Raw genomic sequence first — 21,968 nt, 5'->3', positions numbered from 1 at the left:
TGCCTATCCACGTTTCCCAATCCATCATAGCCAACTCGTGCCTCATACCATCGTAGTTTCCTTTATTAAGATTCAGGACCCTAGTCTCAGAATCAACTACGTCACTCTCCATCTTGATGAAGAATTCTATCATATTATGATCGCTCATCCCCAAGGGGCCTTGCACAACTAGATTGCCAATTATTCCTTTCTCATTACACAATACCCAGTCTGGGATGACCTGTTCTTTAGGTTGGTTTCATCTACAATTCATGTTAGTTTATCTGCCCATTGCAATCAGTTTTGCATCTCTTTCCACATAATGACTGATCAAGAAAGAATGAAGAATCTGAAATTAGTTTGAATCATGTTAAGAACATAAATGAGGGGATACTCACTGCTTTCCTTTCCATTTTCAGCTCATGAGAGTACCTCATGAGCTCTCCATAAACTCTGTGGCCAATTTCTTCAGCAACAACTTCACGCTGCCCTGCATAGTCATTGAGCTCATTCAGAACTTGAAAGAAGGACTGACAATAGGTAAATCTGCAGAAAAATGCAATAATTAGAATTAGAGTATACAGAAGTATTATCAAATGGCTCTCCTGAGTATAGAAAGTGATTAATCTCGTTGTGTGAAATATTAAAAGTCAAAATCAATTTAGTCTTTTGTTAGTTAATAAGGTGCATGTCTTGCTATATTCTATTGAATTAACTGATGTCTCCATAAATTGCTAATACAGGAATAGAAGCATTAGCCATAGGGAAATCACATTTAAAATTGGGCAACAAAGCAACAACAGTTGGAATAATCTGCCAGTGTTCAAATAACAGAATAGTAATGTAACTGAGTTAATAAATGGGACATTAGATTAACTCAATGTAAAACATTATACACTGGATGAAGTTGGGTGAAATCTGAGCAATATTAAGTACACATTGAAGAGTACAGAATTAAGGCATAACTGGGAACAAGAGTTGGAAGTAGTGGTAGACTTTTCACTTTCAAAGCCTAGACACTATGGAGAGGCAATTAAAAATACAAACAATGTTGGGATACTTTATCAGAAAAGCAAAGTGCAAATCCTTTCCATCACAAAGACCACCTCCTTCGACAAGCATTACAAATCCTGCCTCCACCCCTACCTCAGCTTATCTACTTTTATTTGAAGACACTAACCCAGTTGTGATTTGGGAATTGTTGTTTGGTTTTTGTGACATTAATGAGTAATTGGCATGGTAAGGGTGCAAGATGTACAAACATTCTTGACCCACAAAGTATAGAACTAGTGGCCTCATCCATCATGATCAAGAATGGTAGAACACCCAGTGTGTATACTGTTGCACTGACTTAGAAATTGTGACATGACAAAGGGCTAATGTCTATCTAGTTTGCCTTCTATCAGCTAAAAGCTACTGCGGATGCTGGAAATCCAAAACAAAAACAGAATTACCTGGAAAAACTCAGCAGGTCTGGCAGCATCGGCGGAGAAGAAATCAGTTAACGTTAACTGATTTCTTCTCCGCCGATGCTGCCAGACCTGCTGAGTTTTTCCAGGTAATTCTGTTTTTGTTTTGCCTTCTATCATCCTGATAGTTGCATGATTCAATGATAAGGGAGCTGTTGACTAATCATAGCAATCAACTTCTATCAATAAGGTTACAACAGACCCAGAAATGACACACAAAATCCCAGTGGAGGAGAACTCTGAAAACAGTAGGGTAAAAACCTTTTCTGCCCAAGCATACTACACTTACCAAGTCATGTTTCCCTGTATTCAAAAATGCTTTTTTCTGAATGAAATCTATCCAATTTGCATTTAACTGAATTATCCTTTTGCATGAAAATTACTGCCTTCCAACACCAACAAGAGTATGGATGGCAAGACTGCCTAGCCAGACGTTGGTTCCATTATTCCAAGCAAATGTCACGTCAACAACATAAATCACATAATTCCCAGGATCCTCCACGACATTAATTATCAACCCTAAATAGCTATGGGAAGAATAACTCTTAGTATTGTCACAATTCCAGCAAACAGAGCACTTGCCTTTATTAGTTCAGGCATAGAATATAAGAGTTGTGTAATACACTATTTAGGTTTAAGCTGAAGTACTGTGTGCACTTTTGGTCACCCCACTATAGGAAAGATATGATTGCACAGAGAGAGTGCAGAGGATATTTACGAGGATGTTGACTGGAATTTTAGTTGGATAAGCCACAGTTGTTTTCTTTAGAACAGAGAACAGAAGAATTGAAGTATATAAAGTTGAGAGTGGTTTAGATAGAGCAGATAAGTAGTCCCTATTCCCCTTTGTTGACGGGTCCATACCCTAAATCTACGCTCCCTGGTTAAGAGGTAGGAGATTTAGAAGGGATTTGAGGGGAAATGTTTTCATCCAAAATGGTGGTGGTGGTGATCTGAAACTCACTGCTTGAAAGGGTGGTAAAGGCTGAAGCCCTCATAACACTTAAAAAGTACTTGGATATGCGCATGAAGTGCCGTAACTTACAAGGTTACAGACCAAGAACTGTAAAGTGGGGTTAGGCCGGATGGCTACTTGTCGGCTGGTGTGGACATGATGGGCCAAATGGCCTCTTCCTGTGCTGTAAATTTCTATGCTTCAATTTCGCAATTACCATTAAGTTCAAAGCAATATAAATAAGTGAAGATTGGCTAGCTAACAGGAAACAGAGTAGGCAAAAATGGGTCATTTTCTGGTTGGAAGGATGTGATGAGTGGTGTGCCACTGGGGTTAGTGCTGGGGCCTCAACTCTTTACAATTTATATAAATGATTTGGGTGAAAGGACTGATGTCACAGCTGACAAATTTGCTGATGACACAAAGATAGGTAGGAAAGTAAGTTGTGAAGAGGACATAAGGAGGCTACAAAAGGATATAGATAAGTTTGGTGATTGGGCAGAGATCTGGCAAATGGAGTATAATGTGCAAAAATGAGAGGTTGCCCATTTTGACAGGATGAATAAAAAAGCATATTATCTAAATAGTGAGAACCTGCAGAGCTCGTAGATGCAGAGGGATCTGGGTGTCCTAGTGCATGAATCGCAAAAGGTTAGTATGTGGGTGCAGCAAGTAATTAGCAAAGTTAATAGAGTGTTATTGTTTATTGCAAGGGGAATTAAATACAAGAGTGGGGAGGTTATGCTTCTGTTACACAGGGCATTGGTGAGACCATATCTGGAATACTGTATACAGTATTCATCTCGTTATTTAAGGAAAGATGCAAATGCATTGGAAGCACTTCAGGAAGGTTTATTAGATTAACAACTGGAACGGGCAGGCTGTGTTATGAGGAAAGGCTGAACAGACTAGACTTGTATCCGCTGGAGTTTAGAAGAGTAAGAGGCGGCTTGATTGAAACATAAGATAAAGTGGGTATGACAGGGTGGGTGTGGAAAGGGTGTTTCCTCTTGTGGGACTAGGAGCCACTGTTTAAAAATAAGGGGTCACCCATTTACAACAGAGACGAGGAAAACATTTTCCTGAGGGTTGAGAAACTTTGGAATTCTCTGCCTCAACTACCTTTTGAGGAAGAGTCTTTGAATATCTTTAAAGCAGAAGTAGATAAATTCTTGATAAGGGGGTGAAAGGTTATCAGGGTAGGTGGGAATGTGAAGCTGAGGTTAAAATTAGATCAGCCATGATCTTATTGAATGGCGGAGCAGGCTTGAGGGGCTGAGTGGCCAACTCCTGCTCCTAATTCATATGTCTGTATGTATGTTCACAGCGGAGTGGCATCAATCATCCATCTGATTACTCTACAAACTGCTAGAAATTTTACAAATGAATAATACTTTGCAATACTTATACATCATTTGAATAGCAAAATTTTCTACAAATTTCTGGCCCAGTCTATTAAATAAACACAGCACAGGGGAGCAATGCTGTAAGAAACCCAAAAAACCTTTTCTTCCTTTCAGAGACTATTGTAATCACGTGGCGCAGAGAGCTAACTCATCCAAATGAAGCTGCTTTCAAATTAATTTGATAACTGACTCATGATCTGGCAAAAAGACGAAGCTGGCTTGTGTATCCCTCACTAAAAGCATTCAACTAACAAATGGTGCAGTACAAATATTCTTTTCTTTTAAAGGAGGGAACCCAGCCAAATTCTTAAACTGAGGAGCCAAGTGGAAGAGATATGAAGGCCAATTTAGCCTAGACTAACAAACCAGATATAGATACAGGACTTTGTTTAGTCTGGACAAAGAAGCCAAAGGCAGACATAGGCTCTTAAATGTTACGACTCAGAGCCTACAAACTCTGGGATAAAGTGATTCAACATTCAATCAGCAATCTGGACAGCTATGTTTAAGGCTGCTAATAACTCGACCAGTCTGCTCCAGCATGGGCCAGATATCAACACCCCCCCTATTTCATAAACACTCATTTGAGGCTCGAAGAATTGCAATGAGATCATTATACACAAGCTCTGCAATTCCTTGTATTGATAAATGCTTTGTGCAGATTTCAGTTCTTATATTCATATTTCATTGTTATTTTTTCATGTGAGTACAAAAACTTGCATTTATACAGTTCCTTTAACGTAGAAAAATTTCCAAAGTATTTCACATAGGCACAAATGTGGATGCCAATTATATATAAATAAAAACTATTGAAGCAGAATTTCTTTTGCCTCCAAATCACACCTTTCACAATGTTGAAAGATGCACCAAAGAGGTGTCAAAATTCAAACTCTTCTGGAAAGCATGACTTCATACCCCACAGGAAGCATTTTATACCATCAGGACACTCAAACCCTAACAAAAATTTTCAAATCCACTGCAAAAACCTACTTCATAATTTTCTGCCACTTATAGGTCAAAAACTGAACAGTGTAAAATGGGCAGCTTGAGTCGAAAGGTCCACAGGTTCAAGTCCTACTCCAGAGACATGAGTGCATATCCCAGGCTAACACCACAGTACTGAGGAATCACTGGATTATAGGCACCACCATCATTAGAATAATACAATAAACCAAGGTCCCAACTGCCCTCCCAGAAGACCCTGTGACACTATTTAGAGAAGAGCAGAGGAGTTCTCTTGGTACCCTGGCCAATATTTATTCGTCAAACAACATAACTAAAACAAATCAAATCAAGGCAAATCAAATCAAAGAGCCGTAACCTCCTCAGAGTGACAATCAGCGCCGGATTGCCACCCGTGGCCAATTACTTTAATGGATTTTCTTCTGTACCTTCTGACAGTGCAGGCGAGATCCAGGCAGCGCAGCTCATCTCCAAGGCCCAGAGTCCAAAGCCAGCTCCTTCAAATTGGAGAACATGCCCCCTTTTTTACAGCACTAGGATTGGGGAGTGGGTCTGGGGGTGGGTTAGAGGTCAGAGATTGGGGTGGGGGTGGGTTAGAGGTCAGGGGTTGCGAGCGCCGGGCACGCAGCAGGGAGGATTCGTCCCATGCGGGTGGTGGGGGTGGGAAATCCAATGAGGGTTGGGGAATACCGTGGCGGCTCGGGGGGGGGTTAGTCGAAGGGGTGGGTAAGAGTTCCCTGGGGGGGGTCAGTCTGGATCTTTACAATAGTTACACAGAAGTAGGGGAGGTTTTAATTCTTCTAACTTTTCTGAGTAATTGTTTGTGCAACCCTGTCGGGACCATCGGAAGTTTGCAATTTAAATCGGATTTTCCAATGGTTCCCAGAGCAGGGCAATCGTTCAGAAGAAATTTGCGCTTCTGGCCAACTGCCATGCAAACCCTTACCTGTGAAGTTCGAAGAGGGATTCCCCAGTCCAACTTTGGGGTATACCCCCCAATCCAACGCTGGGGAGCTCAATTATTTCATTTCTTTTCTGGGATTTTGCTTCTATGCAAATTGGCTACTGGGTTTCTCCACATTTCAATTACTAGACTTCAAAATCACAGTTGGCTGAAAACTACAAGGACAACTCATGGTTGTGAAGGTTGCTATACAAATGCAATGTGGTTCTTCCATCTTCTAGCCACAGCCTTATGTGCACACCCATTAAAACTAATTATTTCTATTAGACCTCCACAAGGTTTTTAGTTTTTAATGAAAGAATTCTTGAAATTCAATTTCAAAAGAAAGATCAATTATTTGGGGGAGATGGTAGCATAGTGGCAATGTCACTGGACCAGTAATCCAGAGGCCCAGGCTAATGCCCTGGGGGCTTGGGTTCAAATTGCATCATGGTCACTAGTGGAATTTAAATTCCAAATGATAAAATCTAGAATTGAAAAGCTTGTCTCAGTAATGGTGACCATGAAACTATCCGATTATTGTAAAAACCCATCTTGTTCACTAATGTCCTTTAGGGAAGGAAATCTGCTGTCCTTACCTGGTCTGGCCTACATGTGACTCCAAATGCACAACAATATGGTTGACTCTTAACTGCCCTCCGAAATGGCCTAGCAAGCCACTCAGTTCAAGGACAATTAGGGATAGGCAACCAATGCTGGCCTTGCCAGCAATGCCCACATTCCAGGGAAGAATAAACAAAAAAAATTGGTTGCCTTGGTCAAAGGCCTTTATTAGGATAATAATGACAGCTGTCAGTTGTTTCTTTAAATTGCCAGCATTTTTAGAACCAAGTCAGATTTCTTTAAAAGAAACTGTTTGTTGCTTTTTAGAGTTTTGTAGGTTGGCATGTACTCATGCAATTATAATCAAGGTAGTATGTGTGTGATTTTGTGGAGATTTGCAACAAATCTCCAAGAATCTATATTCGCTGTGGTCCAGTAGCTTTACTGGTTTTGTGTGACTTGGAACTAAATCGTTTGGAACTGTATCACCATCCCCACAGTCACTGGGTCAAAATCCTGGAACTTCCTGCCTAAAAGCACCGTGGGAATATCTACACCATAAGGACTGCAGCAGTTCAAGACAGCTCTCTACCATTTTCTCAAGGGCAATTAGAGGGGAAAATAAATGCTGGCCTTGCCAGTGACACACTCATCCCAAGAATAAATTAAGAACAATCACCTGTACTGCGGATGAAAACATTATAAAAATGTTCCCAAGTGAGTTAAGTCAAGCTAAATTAAAGATCTATATTACTGTAGTTCCTCTAGTGAAATTTAATTATTCCATGTCAGAAGAATGGGCAAGTTGGGAGAGAGATTGAAACATTATAGAACTGCATCAGGCTATCTGAAGGTGATTAAATTAAACAAGTAAGTTTCCTTATGGGTAATAAAGCACAGGTATTCTGGCATTATTCAACCTGACAGATGAATGCAAAAATTATTTTTTTTATAGAAAGAAGAAAGCTGATGGGAAATTTATTTTATAAAATGATATGATGAAAGGATAAAAGTCTAATGAAAGCTAACAGCATCCAGAGAAAGCCTGCAGAGCATTTCGAGTAGCTGAATGCAGGAGTACTGATGGCTTGCGTCCAAAGAAGAAATGATCAGAGGCAAATTAGCAATGGAAATTCCTAAATAAAAACAGAAAATGCTGGAAATACTCTGCAAGTCTGGCAGCATCTGTGGTGAGAGACAGAGTTAACACCAATCTGAAATGTTATCTGTTTCTCTCTCCACAGATGCTGCCAGGCCTGCTGAGTACCCTCAGCATTTTCTATTTCTGATACAGACTTCCAGCATTCACAATATTTTGCTCTTGTACTTCTGGTTGGTGTTATTTCCTGGTAGACCATGAATGAAGTTGCAGTTAAATGCAAATCTGCCATTAGGAGATGGCAATGGTGCAGATACATCAAAAGAAACTATAAAGTAGCAAATGTCATTACTGAAAACATCGATCCATGATTGCTGTAAGTTACAACATCTAAAAATACAAAGACAAAATGGAGCATCATATTCAGAACTAAAATCAATTTCCAGTATTGAGCTGAAAACTAAGTTAATGTCATGACACAGGAACAGTACAAGAAAATGCAGCTCAAGAACAAAGCATTCAAGCCATCATGCATATAACTGATATAATTCATTTAATGCAAAGTGTGGACAAAAAAAACACTATCGTCCAAGTATATTTCACTATTTCAAATGGTAAACCATGACATTATGATTCTTGATAAGAATTCATATAGTAAAAGGCCTGGTAACAGATATGAGAACGAACCAATGCACAATATTGTACTCAATATACTCAAATACGTGACTGATAATTTTTTGTCACACGCTAGGTGACTTCAAAATGAAGATGGTCTGGAAGTACCACTCAGTGTACACAACTAGAACATACCTAGCATTTACAATGTGGAAAATATAGAAAGTGAGAGTGCAGCTGAAACGGTCAGAATCAAAACCATGGTCTAAGTCTGTAATAATGTATGATAAGATAGATTTTAATCAGGTTTGCATATGCGTCAACCTCAAAGAATTAAACAAAACATTCATGAGGGGAGGCACTGTGCCAACAATTGATGAGAACGGCAGTAAACCAATCACATTTAACAGTCTTAGTTGAGATCCATGTGCATACAATTTGTAATCAATACAGGAGGTCTTCCTGAAAAAAATTAACCATTGACTATTTCCTTGATTGTCTAGAGTCAATGATACATGGTGTTCAAACTATATACATGCACATCACAAATAGCCAGCATCACAGAATACTGAAAGATGCCAAGATAAAAGCCTAAGGTTCAACAGAAGAAAATGAAAGTCACAGTGCCATGGATATGTTAAACTTACAAAATTTGCTTCTGGGCTAAATTGGTGATGGAGTACAATGTAATCTAATGTACATTTATATACTCTGCTTTATCAAAATTTGCATCCAATTTGCAAAGAAAAAACCCCCATAATCTCAAGTGCTAGCATTAGAGAGGTCATACTTCTAGTTGATGCATCAAAAGCCAATACAGATGCCATGATCCTTCAACATGGCAAATATGTGACATAAACCTCACACACAACAAAGTCAAAATATATATATTTATGACACATATAGGCATAGAGTCAAAGTGCAAAACAAGTACAAAGCCCTTGATAGCATCTTTCCCATGATGCTATCTGTAGCGCCATCATGACTGTAGAATGTGACTTGTAAGATCTGACAGAGTTGAGAAATGGACGTTGGAACTGCTTCCGGGTCCTGAGATCCCATCCCAGGGGAAGCAGTCATTGGCACCGATTTTGATGGCACGGATTGTTAACTGGCTAAAGAGCATGTTGGGCACCCAATTAGCAGGTGCAGGGGTGGGAACGAGGTAGGAATGAAAGAGAGCGAGCCCAATTTAAACCCACCAAGGCAGTCATTACTGTGGCTGCTGTTTGAGAGATTTACTTTCTGGTGCAAGTAAATCTCCCTCTGGTGCAATCAATGATGCCCTGCGTCAGGGAGAATCTAGAGATGAAGGCGAGGCCCCACATGGCTGGAACTGAATGTACTGCCCAGCTCTGGCAAATGGAGCAGCCATTTGCGGGATGTCACCAAAATCCACAGCTGATACTTGGAAGGGGTCAGAGGCAAAGAAGTTCACGTCCACAGAGGCTTTGATGGTTTCTGGCAAAGCATGGCATGCAGTACTGCAAGATGAGAGCTCTTCCACGGTGAGACAAATCTGTGACCATCTGCCTGGAGAATCATTGAGCTGGATTTTACATTGAGAGTGGGCTTCCCGTACGCACTGTAAATTTCGGGAGTGAATCCATCTCCACTTAGCCAGTTACACAATGGATGCAGACCTCCCCCACCAACTATTACCTCAGAGCAGTGACAGGATGAGGCCCTGAACTGGGCATTAATTGTAAACTCAAGGGCATCAAATTGGGCCTTGGGCTGGTAACCAAGCCAACTGTAAAATCGTGGAGGGGACAGGGCGAGTGAACCAATCGTATGGGGCACTAATTTATGGTCTACCCATCTGTTTTTCCCCCCGTGGGTGGCCCATAAAATTCAGCCCACTGTCTCCTGTGTTACTGGTTCTCCATCGTGACGAGGGAGCTCAGAGTTCAGCGGTACAGCCTACAGTGAGGGTGTGGCCTCCCTTGCCTTCCTGTCCCTCATCCCTCTCTGCTGCCCTCCTCAAATCTCAATATGCTCTCTGTGAGCACTTTAACTCTGAGCTGTCTGAGTTGGAGGCTTCGGACAGTTACCATTTACTTACCAGAATAGTTTCCCAGGAAATGTGAGATCCCTTGATTGGTTTAAAGGATCGGCCATGTTATCAGGCTCGGCCTTCCTCCATCCTGACAAAACAGGCTGGCAGCAGGAACAATGACAGGAAACCAGCATGTTGGCTGCCTCTGGTATTTTCACCTCCCACCCACCTCCATTCCCACTCTAAAAATACAGCCCTTAAACTCCAAATGCACAACTTGAATGTCTAACACAAACTAGGAAAGAAATCCTAGTTATGCACACATTCAAGAACCTATCATCTAAACAGTGAAACAAAAAGAGAGGAAAAAACAAGTAGCATTTATCTAGTACCTTTAACCAAGTGAAGTGAAATGTCCCACAGTGCTTATCAAACTACATAATGATGAGGTAGCAGGACAGTTAACCAGCTTGGTCAAAATAGTAGATACAGCCATTTCCACCAATTACCTGATATCAGTGGGATGCCCCCACCAACGCAATTCTCCATCACTTCAAGCTGATTTCCTACCCAAAATGGCCAAGGGGCAAGGCAGTGGGTATGGGGAAAGAGCCAGGGTGTAAGTTGGAAGCTTCGGACAGTTACCATTTACTTACCAGAATAGTTCCCCAGGAAATGTTAGAGATTAAAACCTGGTCTAACACCTGGGTAACGATACAACGGAACCCCCAATCACTCATACTGACCACCACCGAACCAATCAGTCGCCATCGCCCAACTCCTCCCTGACCCTCTGACTCACCTCACTGGCCACCGGACTGCACCCCCCCCCTCCACACCCACAACTCCACCCCAAATCCACAAATCGACCTAACTAGCCCTCACCACCAGACTAGCCCTCAACCCTACAACTACCTCCCTAACCACCAAACTAACCTCGACCCAACCTGACTAGGCCCACCACCCAACTCCGACTACCCTTTGACCTGCCCTGACTAGCCCAACCAACTCAACCCGACCTGACTAGCCCTGAATCTCCCCCTCCATCCCAACCTGACCTCACCACCCACTTACCAACCCTTACCCTCACCCACTTACATTACCCAACACCCCTCACTCACCTTACCTATCCTAGCCCCTCACCTTAACAATCCCACCCCCTTACACACTTACCTTCCCTCCGTGGCTTTTCAAAGAAGGGACATTTAAACTCTTTACTCATTGGATATGACATAAAAAGGGGACATGGTTTCTGCGCAGATTCTCTGTGCTGCTCCCCCCGAGGATTCCTGCACAGAGTCAGTTCTGCAGGATCCTCCACTGGAAGACTACCCTGAAACATTGGAGGAAGTGTGTATTTTTTTCTTTCTTCAGGGTCAGAAATAAGGCTTCCGACCCTGAATGAAAGATTCAGACCAAAGATTCTGGCGTATCTTTAAGATCCACTCAAAGTTAAATAAAATAGTACAATGACATGCACAAAACAAATATGACAGTTAAGATTAATTAACATTAAGCCATGCCAAATAATGACACACTACTTTGAGGTCTAACAGTGCCAATGGTTCACATTCGTCATTTTCCGTATAATAACGCCATTAAGTAGAAGGTCGCATGCACCTCAAGGCAGCCAATGTCAAAGCAGCAGTGTTGCAAGGCTGGGGAAGATCTCCAGCTTATTGATCCACTGGAGTCTGCAGTTTGATGAGAATGGGAAAGTGAGAAAATGCACCAAAATTGCCTTATAAAAATGTTTATTGAGCAAATCAATTCAGTTTTTAAGAAAATGAAGTCTACATGTGGTGCATCGGCAATTGTTAACTTCCAAACCTTTGCCACATTTTAAACTTTCTGAAAAGTTAGCAAAAAAAAAACACGTAAAGACAAAACCTCAAGTTGATGGAGATGAGGGATGTATTTACATCACAAATGTGCTGCCATTTTGTTACATTTACTTAGCTTCTTGCAACAATTGTAACAAGGACAAAACTGCATTTTATTTTCTCTAAAACTGTCTTAAAAGAATCAAGCTTTGCGATAGCATTTTAAAAAAATTATTTCCCTTCATAACTCTCTAACTTATTAAAGTGGCTACTTTTCCATATAAATGCGAGAAGCGCAAATTTCCCCAATGTATAAAAACACAGCACAATCATGCTGTATTTGAAAAGAACATTTAAAAGTCAGCACAATTATCGGCATAGATTCATCTCGGTTTGATTTTAATTAGGAGAAATACAGTGGCAATGAGACTCTGTGGAATTGATCAGTTAAAAATATGAGTTTATTTCCAGATAAGTCACAAATCACCAAGCTTTCCCTTTTTAACTGGCAACTACCTCTTTTAAAATGTAATTCTTCCTAGAATTTTGATTAAGTAAATAGCTTTAATTTAGTAAATTTAAAAGGTTCCCAATCAAGCATTACCCAACAAGTACCGAGTTACAGGCCAGAAGACTACTTATTTTTGTATGGTCGTGAATCTAGCCCAGGATTGTACCTGATGGGCAACTATCCGTCAGTGTCCTCTCGGTTGCTTGGAATACATCAGCCAGGATTCTTGATGCTGACTGCTAAGTTACTGGAAAGCGTAGCACAGGCATCAGGTGAAAGAAAACAGGATGAGGTTAACGCACATTGCTGATTCACACAAGAAGTGTCATTTGGATGAGGTATTGAGGGCTGCTCATGGAACTGTAACCCAGCAAGAGTTAGCACCCTTAAAAAGGAAACTGCCAGCAAAATTAAGACAATTTATAAAATCTAAATGTGCTTTGCTTTCATTAAAAAATCTAAATATGTGTAAGTTTTTAAAACATATTTGCTCATGGGATGTGGGATGCCCACAGCGATGCGCTGGCTAAGCCAGCATTTACTGCCCATCCCTAATTGCCCTCGGGAAAGTGGTGATAAGCTGCTGCCTTGAATCGCTGCAGTTCACTTGGTGTTAAGAAGGGAGTTTCAGAATTTTGGCCCAGCAACAATGAAGGAACGGCGATATAGTTCCAAGTCAGGATAGTGTACAACTTGATGGGGTACTTGCAGATGGTGGTGTTCCCAAGCATCTGTTCTTCTAGGTGGTAGAGGTCGCATGTTTGGAAGGTGCTATCGAAAGAGCCTTGGTGAGTTGCTGCAGTGCATCTTATAGATGGTACACACTGCTGCCACTGTGCATCAGTGGTGGATGGGGTGCCAATCAAGCAGGCTGCTTTGGCCTGGCTGGTGTCGAGCTTCTTGAGTTTTACTGCAGCTGCACTCATCCAGGCAAATGGAGAGTATTCCTGACTTATGCCTTGTACATGGTGGACAGGTTTTGAGGAGTCAGGAAGTGAGTTACTCTCTGCAGAATTCCCAGCCTCTGACCTGCTCTTGTAGCCACAGCATTAATATGGCTGGTCCAGTTTAGTTTCTGGTCAATAGTAACTCCCAGGTTGTTGATAGTGGGGGATTCAGCGATGGTAATGCCATTGAATTTCAAGGGGAGATGATTAGATTACCCCTTGTTGGAGATGATCATTGCCTGGCACTTGTGTGGCACAAATGTTACTTGCCACTTATCAGCCCAAGCCTGAATATAGTCCAGGTCTTGTTGCATATGGATATGAACTGCTTCAATATCTGAGGGGTTGTGAATGATGCTGAACATTGTGCAATCATCTGCGAACATCTCCACTAATGACCTTATGATGGATGGAAGGTCACTGATGAAACAACAGAAGATGGTTGTGCCTAGGGCACTACCCTGATGAACTCCTGCAGTGATGTCCTGGGCTGACATTTTTTAATGCATATATTTTCACAATTTATTCTTTCACTTACACACTCTCATTCTTTCAGTTTACCATAATAAAATTCACATATCTTCCCTTTAATTACTATCTTATGTTTCATTCCACATAACAGGCTTGGGCCAAATACTGGGTTCAGATCAAGAGGTTTAATCATAAAATTGTATAAAATATATGTCCATCAGTACAGCTCAATTTTTCTCTTTTAAAATCTTATTTCTCAGGGCTTTTCTTCTTCAAATCTGCATTTCCCCAATCAAGAGATAATCAAACTACTTGCTCCCAAAGATGAGGTAGAGCAAGCCAGAATGATTGCGTTAGACATTTTCTGCCTCTGCTCTGTGGAAATGTGTTTCGCTTTTATTGAGCATTCCAAGGACCATGACGTAATCTTAAATGGGCTTCATATATTTCTATTCAACATTTTTTTTTACAGAAGTACTCATTGTTAAGCTTGTTCTTAGTCCGGTGCTTACCTGGGTTCTTCATCTTTGCTGGAACGTTTGGGACCATATTTCTTAACAAGATTTCTGTAAATGGAAAAAATAAAGTTTTAATATTAGTACATGCTTCTTTAGCTACGCAGTGCTTCGTGACATCTGAAAATTGTGTTACACAGGTGCAAGTTCGTTATTTCGTTCTATGGCTAGGGTAACTGCATATGGTTTACAAACAAAAGGTTTTATATTAACAGCAAGCCAAGTTAGAGAATTTGCCAATTTTTTTTAAAAGAATTTGCTATTTAATAATCGGGGGCATTGCATATGCAATAACAAACAGAGATCCCTGGAAAACTTAATATTTGTAGCAGATCCAACTTTATAAAAAGCTGAAATCTACTTAAAACACAACATAGTAATTGTAAAGAGAATATCCATTTATTCCTAATATTACTGTGGGATACTGAAGCAGACTTGTGGGGTATGTGTGCGTGCATGCATGTGTGTGTCTAATTTAATTAAACTGAAGAGAGTCAGACTGCAAGGTTTAAATCATAAAAGGGGCTAGGTGTAACAGCAGGCATTTTGAAATGGAGATGGGCAGGCTAAGATGAGATCCCAGTAGATACAGCATGAATGGGAATTTGCATGAGGAGAAAAATGAGGAGTGAATTGTTAGCTTTTTGAATTTCAAAAGAGACATAATAGGAAGTTTTACAACTAACAAAATCGTAAATAAATAAGGCAAAGTTATTAAGTTTCTTTTTCCCTCCAAAATGCTGGTCATAATGACAACATGAAAGATTTTTTATATTCTGGGAAAGGTAACTTCCAAAGAAAGTTTAGAATAATGGACTTAAAGATCAAGAGGGGAGAAAATATATTTAAAGCAAAGATTGAAAGCTGTGTGGTGAGTGGCCATGTGAGATCTTGAAAAGTGGGCTATGCAAAGACAGACCTGCGAAAAGTAGCCTCTAGCCACCCAAGAGAGGTGCTTGTTTGTTCCAGAAAGCAAGGTTTTGTTAAAAGCCTTGGATTTCCATTGTCGAGTAAGAGGGGAGAGAGTTCCCTTATAGCAACAGTGGGTACTTTGCGATAATATTGCTGAATCTTTTATACATTAAGAATCTATTTGGACTGTTGCCCGAAAAAGGGTGTCTAAATTTAATGGTGTAGCTGTAATCTTGTGTTTAAGTTTTCTTTTTAGATAATAATTGTTTTAATTTAATATTTAACATTTCCAAAAGTGGTAGTGGAATCTTTACTTCTGACTTCAGTGCACATACCTTCGCGCAATAAAAAATACAAATTGCGAATCGTTACGATAGCTTGGCCAAGTTTCCCTTTGGGATTTGGTCAGCCCGACAATTACCACCTGCCATATTGTAACATAATTGAAGGGAAGATATGTGAATTTGATTACAGTAAACTGAAAGAGTGCATGTGTGCGAGTGAGACCGTGTGAGCATGAGAAAATGCGTGTAAGTGAAAGAAAACATGTGAATAAATATACATTAAAGATGTTGTCTCCATGCCTCAGTGCCATCTCCATCCTTAAATAACTGAAGACATTTTTAGCCATGTGATAATGCTTACACTATGAAGTACACTGTACAGTTACATACAAACATATATAGGAAAGCAAGAGGCCTTGTGGCCCATCCAGCCATATACGGCTCTGCTTGATACGTTATCAATCTACCCCATCAGTCAGTCTCTTGGAACAAAGGAAACAAAAAAGTAAAACTGTATGGCCAACGTAGAAAGAAAATGATATCATATGAACCAGGTCAAGGCTCCCTCTAAACACACTAAAATTGGGGTGCATCACGTCCAGTACATGGCAAACCTTCAGCCACTATCACTAATATAAAGCTGTCAAATATGCATTATATGATCATACTTTTGATAAGTAAGCTCTGGCAGAGTGTAAAGGGAATTATGCACACTTCAAATAAAAAAATTGTTTGTAGTTTGCTTGACGTCTGTGCCAATACAGAGACGAGGCAGGTACAACCTCAATGAAAAGCGGGACCAACACCAATGAGATTCAATGATGCAGAAAGAAACAGGAATGGTGGAGGTGGTTTATTGGATTGAGAGAGATAAAGGAAAAATAAAAAAAGTCAAATTTAAAATTTGATATTTTAAAAATCTCAAACAACTGACTACTGCAGAAGTGAGATTCTGCGGAGAAAGGTTGACTGGCATTGCATTAACAACTACTGTATTGTATACAATCTCTTGATAGTATAGAAGTTGAATATAGCTGAAAAGAGACATTGTTGCTGAAACTATTCATCTTGCACTCATCAGGACGAATGCAATAATGCCAAATTTCAAACAATCACAACAAATTATGCTACGGGGAAGGGTTCCGATTGGTTGGCAAGTTGACCTATTGGCCGAGGCATTGCTATGGAGCAAGCGGCAGAAAACTAGAGGCTCCCCAAGCTCCTGTGTAATTCAAAAAAGGCACAAGGTTTGGACATATTCCTTCTGTTTGCAGACAGCAGGTGCGTGTGTATAAATGTATATCGTTTCTAGCAAGCAATAATGAGCCACGTTACGAACGTGACTGATAATTTTCAATTCCTGGTTAGTGTAGCTATTACCATGCCCAGGATTTTTCAGCAAGTGCTGCCCAATTGCACAATCACATCTAACAGCAGACATTTTGCTTTGGGTTTTGCAAGCATGGGCTGGTTGAGTATGGTCTGTACTCTGCCCATTACAAACAACCAAAGGAACATGCTGCTTCATTCGAATTTCTGGGATGTATGGCCTACGTGCCTGGCATTGCACTGGCACTTTTGCACCATTGCTTTCTCCATGGGAACACCTCGGCCAATCAGAATTGACTTGCCAACCAATCAGCACCCTTTTCTCCTGTAGTATAAATTGTTGTGATCATTTGAAATTTGGCATTCTTGCATTTATTCTGATGAGTGCAAGGCTAAAAGCTTTGGCAACATGTGTCTGTCTGCAGCAATAATTATCACATTAAAACAGTGTTTACACTCTTGATTAGCAGACTTAACTTTCTATGGACAATTTAATGAGCAATTACTGTGCAAATCCACCAAATTCTGAAATAACAGGGAGATCAAGGATGTTGATGTAAAGCAAACAGCGCAGCAACAAAAATCTACAAGCAAACTTTAGAGATTTGCAACTCATGGTGTATCTTTTAATTCCCTGAACTTACTGGCCAATTTGCAATTTATTAACAGTGTGTGCTTTAATGCTCTGTTATTTTTCCAAAATGCTGGTTTCATTCTGTAGTTAACATTTTTTGATGCTTAATTATTATAGAAATGGTTAGTCCTCAAATGATTGATTGTTTCACTAATTAACCCGAAATTAATCTTCATGCCTAACTGAAAGTTTGAAATAGTACCCCCTTCTGGGAATTCCTATGTGGCACCTTTACTTTTCTCCACAAAATTTAAGCGCCCTGGTTTTGTGGTCAGCAGAGGAGGGATAGCACTCACCACTGACTTGAAAAAGCTGCCTACAAATATTTAGCGGGCTGCTGAGCATCGATTTCCTCTATTCTGATATGGCTTTGAATCTGGTGCCATCTATAGGGTGGGTATGTGTGGCATCCAGCAATTGACCAGCCAATCAGATTGTAGAAATATCATGGTTTGCAATTCAGGAAATATACAACTTCGATTATAGACCATTTTTTAATCATTTTACAGAAAGTAAAGTAAAGATTTGGACATACATATGGGATTAAGGTAGAAGCTGAAATATCGAACAAACTCAAAGGAAAATAAAATTAGAAGTCATGGCATTTTTACACGTTATTCTGAGAGGGTGACATTCCACACTTATAAAATTAGTTTATCAGGGCCAAGATATTGCTCAGCAATAATTATGACTTAGTATGCCGTTAAAGACTCAGAGACACTACATTCAACGATTTGCACTTAACATCCCAAGGTGTTTCACAGGAGCATCATGAAACAGGATATGGCACCGTACCACAAAAGGTCAGATGACCAAGAGGTAGGTGGGTTTTAAGAAGCGTCTTAAAGAAGAAAAGGGCAGAGGGTTGCAGGGAGGGAATTTCAGAGCTTAGGGTCTAGGAAACTGAAGGCACGGCCGCCATCGGTGGAGCGATTAAAATTTGGGATGCTCAAGAGTCTAAGATTAGATGAGCACAGATATCTGAGACTTGTGCACACGGAGGACTTTAGAGATAGGGAATGACAAGACCATGGCCAGGGGTGGGGGGGTGGGGTTTGAAAACTAGGACGAATAATTTTAAGGTCAAGATATTTTATTAATAGGAGTCAATGTAGGTCAGCAAGCTCAGGGGTGACAGGCGAGCAGGACTCGCTGCAAGTTAAGACACAGGCTGCAGAGTTTTGGATGACCTCAAGTTTAGAGAATAGAATATGGATGGCCAGCCATGAGCATATTAGAATAGTCAAGTGCAGAGATAAAAAAGGCATGGATAAGGGTTTCAGCAGCAGATGAGCAGAGACAGGGGCAAAGTCAGAGGTGGAAATAGGTGAGCTTGGTGATGGCACAAATATCTGGTCAGAAGTTTACCTTGGGGTTAAGCATGGCACCAAGGTTACAAACAGACTTTAATCTCAGACTGTTGACAGGGCGATAGATGAAATCTGGAGTTGGAACAGGGACCAAAAACAATGGCTCCAGTCTTCCCAACATTTAACAGGGAGTAATTTCGGCTCATCAGATAAGCAGCCTGATAATTTAGTGATAGTGGAGGAGTTGAGAGATGTGGTGGTGAGGTAGAGTTGGGTGTCATCAGTGTACACTGTTAGAAAATAGGGAAAGTTTAAGTTATATTGGTATTTGTAGATGTTAGGAATGAGTTTTAGCTTTAAAGTTTAAGTTTGATTTGTATTTCTGCATCTGTGTGCGCTAAGGTCAAATGAGTTTTAGTTTCACTTTAAAAAGGTGCCTGCATTTCTAATGAGGTTTTTTTTACAACTGTTACAGCTAAGGTAAACAAACAAGGGAGAAGAATTGGGCTGTTGCCTAGCAACAGGGGTCCAGAGAGACAGGTCCCTCCCACAAACACACACAGCAAAACTAAAGAAATGCAAGTTTTAAGTTCAGCTTGAAGCCAAGACCCCAGAGAGATTGGACACTGGGAGAGAGAGCTGCAGATTTCCCAAAAGCACTAAAAGGTCCCAAGGCCAAAGGAGTAAGACAGAAACAGGGGAAGTCCCAAGCAGACCTTCTAGTCCAAGGGCGGACAGGAACCTGGAAAAGGTTCGAAACCCTGGAGGTGAGCCCTTGTGGAAGGTATCTGAGAAAAAGCATCGGTTTGGGAGAAGGTTCCAAGGCGAGGTCTAGAGTGGAAACCCTTGTGTGAAAGATGGAGTACAGTGAGACCGGTTGGCTCACAGTGTGACAAGCATCTGGGAGTTGGAGAGATCCATAGAATCTGATTGAGGTGACATCTGTCACTTGGTTTCATAGTGTGGTGTGCCTGACCACAGGGTAACTATTGGTTTACATGGGCTGTGTATATTCACTGTGAACATGAGCATAAGATAGCTTTTGTAACTTGTGTTATCCTTATAAATCTGTATACATCTGTAAAGGTATAGTTGTAGGTGAAGGAGTATTGTAATATAGTTCATCTTTTCTTGTTGAAAAAATGTTTTATTCTTTTGTTATAAGTTCATCAGCTGACTCCTGTGACTTTCAGTAGCTGCTCTCCACGTATCTAAACAAACAAATAAAAGTTAGGATTTATCAAGTTGGGTTCCACCCTGGGATCAGGCTTGTCCAGGGTTAACCTTAGCTGGGATTGTGACAACACCTGAAAACTAACTCTACTTTTGGATGATGTTGTAGCCAATAGTAGCATGTGGATGAGAAATATGCAGAGGCCAAATTAGAACCTTGGGGACAACAGAGTTAACTGTTCAGGAACAAGAGATGCCACTGCAAGTGATACTCCACTACGATTGCATAGATAGGAATGGAACCAGGTGAGAGCTGTACCACACAGCTGGACGACAGTGGTGAGGCATTGGAGGAGTGGTCAACTGTTTCAAAGGCTGTGGACAGGTGAAGAAGGATAAGGAAGGATTGTTTACCTTCAGTCATTTGTGACTTTGATAATAGCGTTTTTCAGTACCGCAGCAGGGGCAAATTGAAGTAGGTCAATCACAGCAGCTCGGGAAAGATCGGAATGGATTTGGGAGGCGACAACACGCTCAAGGACTTAAGGGAGGTTGGAGATGGGGAAGTAGTTTGGAAGGATGGTGGGGGTTGGGGGGGTGGGGGGGGTAGGTCAAGGGTTGTTTTTTTTTGAGAGATGATGATGATTGCAGATTTAAAGGAGGGAGAGAGAGACACACAATTATTAAAGAGAGCAAACCATTAACAATATTCAGTAAGGCTCAACATTTTCTGGCGAGAATAGCGTGTAAGAAGTTCACATCAAACTACTGAAGTCAGGCTGATTGTGTGTGCGAAAACAGCAGCAGCGCACCGTGGTGGAGCAAGGCAAGGCATCACTGACTGCAAATTCCAGATTTCCACATTTAACTATGTGCAGCACCAAAAGTTGCTGTCAGTTTGAAACAGTAGTTACAGTGAGCTCTGAATTTTGCCATTGTGACAATGACAAATCCAGGCTAGTACCCTTTCCCCCCACATTTGAGTTCAAGTCAGTTTCTCTTTCACACGATCAAAAACAAAGTCCAATTTAGTTGCATAGCATTGTATCTACAGGCACCAATTATTCTGTTACTAGGCAACTGTCCACCTTTCAGAACTAATGACAGGATGCCTTGGAAATCTTAACAACACTTCTCTATGCTTTTCAAGCTGTTATCTTTGAGAACTGCTGGGAAACAGGTTTAACTCTCTAAACATTTGCTATCAAACAACATTTATAATATTGATTTCATTTAAAACAAGAGATAAAGACATTTATTAATGCCTTCCCCAAACACTTTTACAGTTTGGGTTGTTAAAAAAAAGTGCACAGATGAAACAGTATTATGAACTGACTATTAGGGAACTGTGTTGTGAGACCATGCATTACACTGTCAACATGTGTCACCACAGCAATGAGCCAGGCCAAAGTTTCTCATCCTTACTGCGCTGCAGCTTGGGGTGGGTTGCACCATTAATCAAGCATCAAGATTACTATAACAGTATTTATACAAATCCTACTGTGATTCACATAATAAATTAGTGCTTTCTTCTTACAAAGGGATAATTAGTGTCAAAGCTACAATTCATCTCCAGGAGAAAATCAACCTGAGGCCACCGCTTTTGACTCTTCCTGAGAACTCAGCAGCACTCTGCAGTCTCCACTTGTTGGTCCTTATGGAAAGAATATCAGCAGAGCATCAACTTCTGCTTCCATAACACCTGTCGCCTCCGTCACTACCTCAATCCATCTGCCTCTGAAACACTCACCCATCCCTTTGTCACTTTCAAACTTCTCTAAATCCACACTGTTAGCCAGGTCCCCATCCTTCACTCTCTGAACATTTCAGCTCATCCAAAATTCTTACGGCTATGTTCTATCCAAAACCAAGTTCCACTCACCATCAACCCAATCCTAATAACCTACATCGACTTCCAGTCCTCAAATTTAAAACTCTCACCCTTGTGCTTTAATCCTTCCATGATCTCAGTAAACACTACAACCTCTAAACTTTCTGTGCCTGACTCCGAGTCATTGTAAATCAACCTCTTCCTTTGCCCAATTTTGGTGGATAAGTCTTCAAGCC

At 40.8% G+C, this 21,968-nt stretch overlaps 1 protein-coding gene across 2 annotated transcripts in view; it reads right to left on the bottom strand.

Annotated features, from left to right (window-relative positions):
• Positions 1–21,968, bottom strand: part of fnbp1l (formin binding protein 1-like) — a 159,731-nt gene that overhangs the window by 41,677 nt on the left and 96,086 nt on the right. For both annotated transcript variants that reach the window (XM_078560801.1, XM_078560800.1), the window contains exons 3-4: positions 14,257–14,310; positions 378–525 (exon numbers count right to left, since the gene is read on the bottom strand). In XM_078560801.1, the coding sequence (XP_078416927.1) occupies positions 378–525; positions 14,257–14,310 (202 nt within the window). The remainder of the gene's footprint in view (positions 1–377; positions 526–14,256; positions 14,311–21,968) is intronic.

Source organism: Cetorhinus maximus, chromosome 17 (genome assembly GCF_964194155.1).
Source record: "Cetorhinus maximus chromosome 17, sCetMax3.hap1.1, whole genome shotgun sequence".
Classification (NCBI taxonomy): Eukaryota; Metazoa; Chordata; class Chondrichthyes; order Lamniformes; family Cetorhinidae; genus Cetorhinus; species Cetorhinus maximus.
This window is presented reverse-complemented; position numbering and strand designations above follow the sequence as displayed.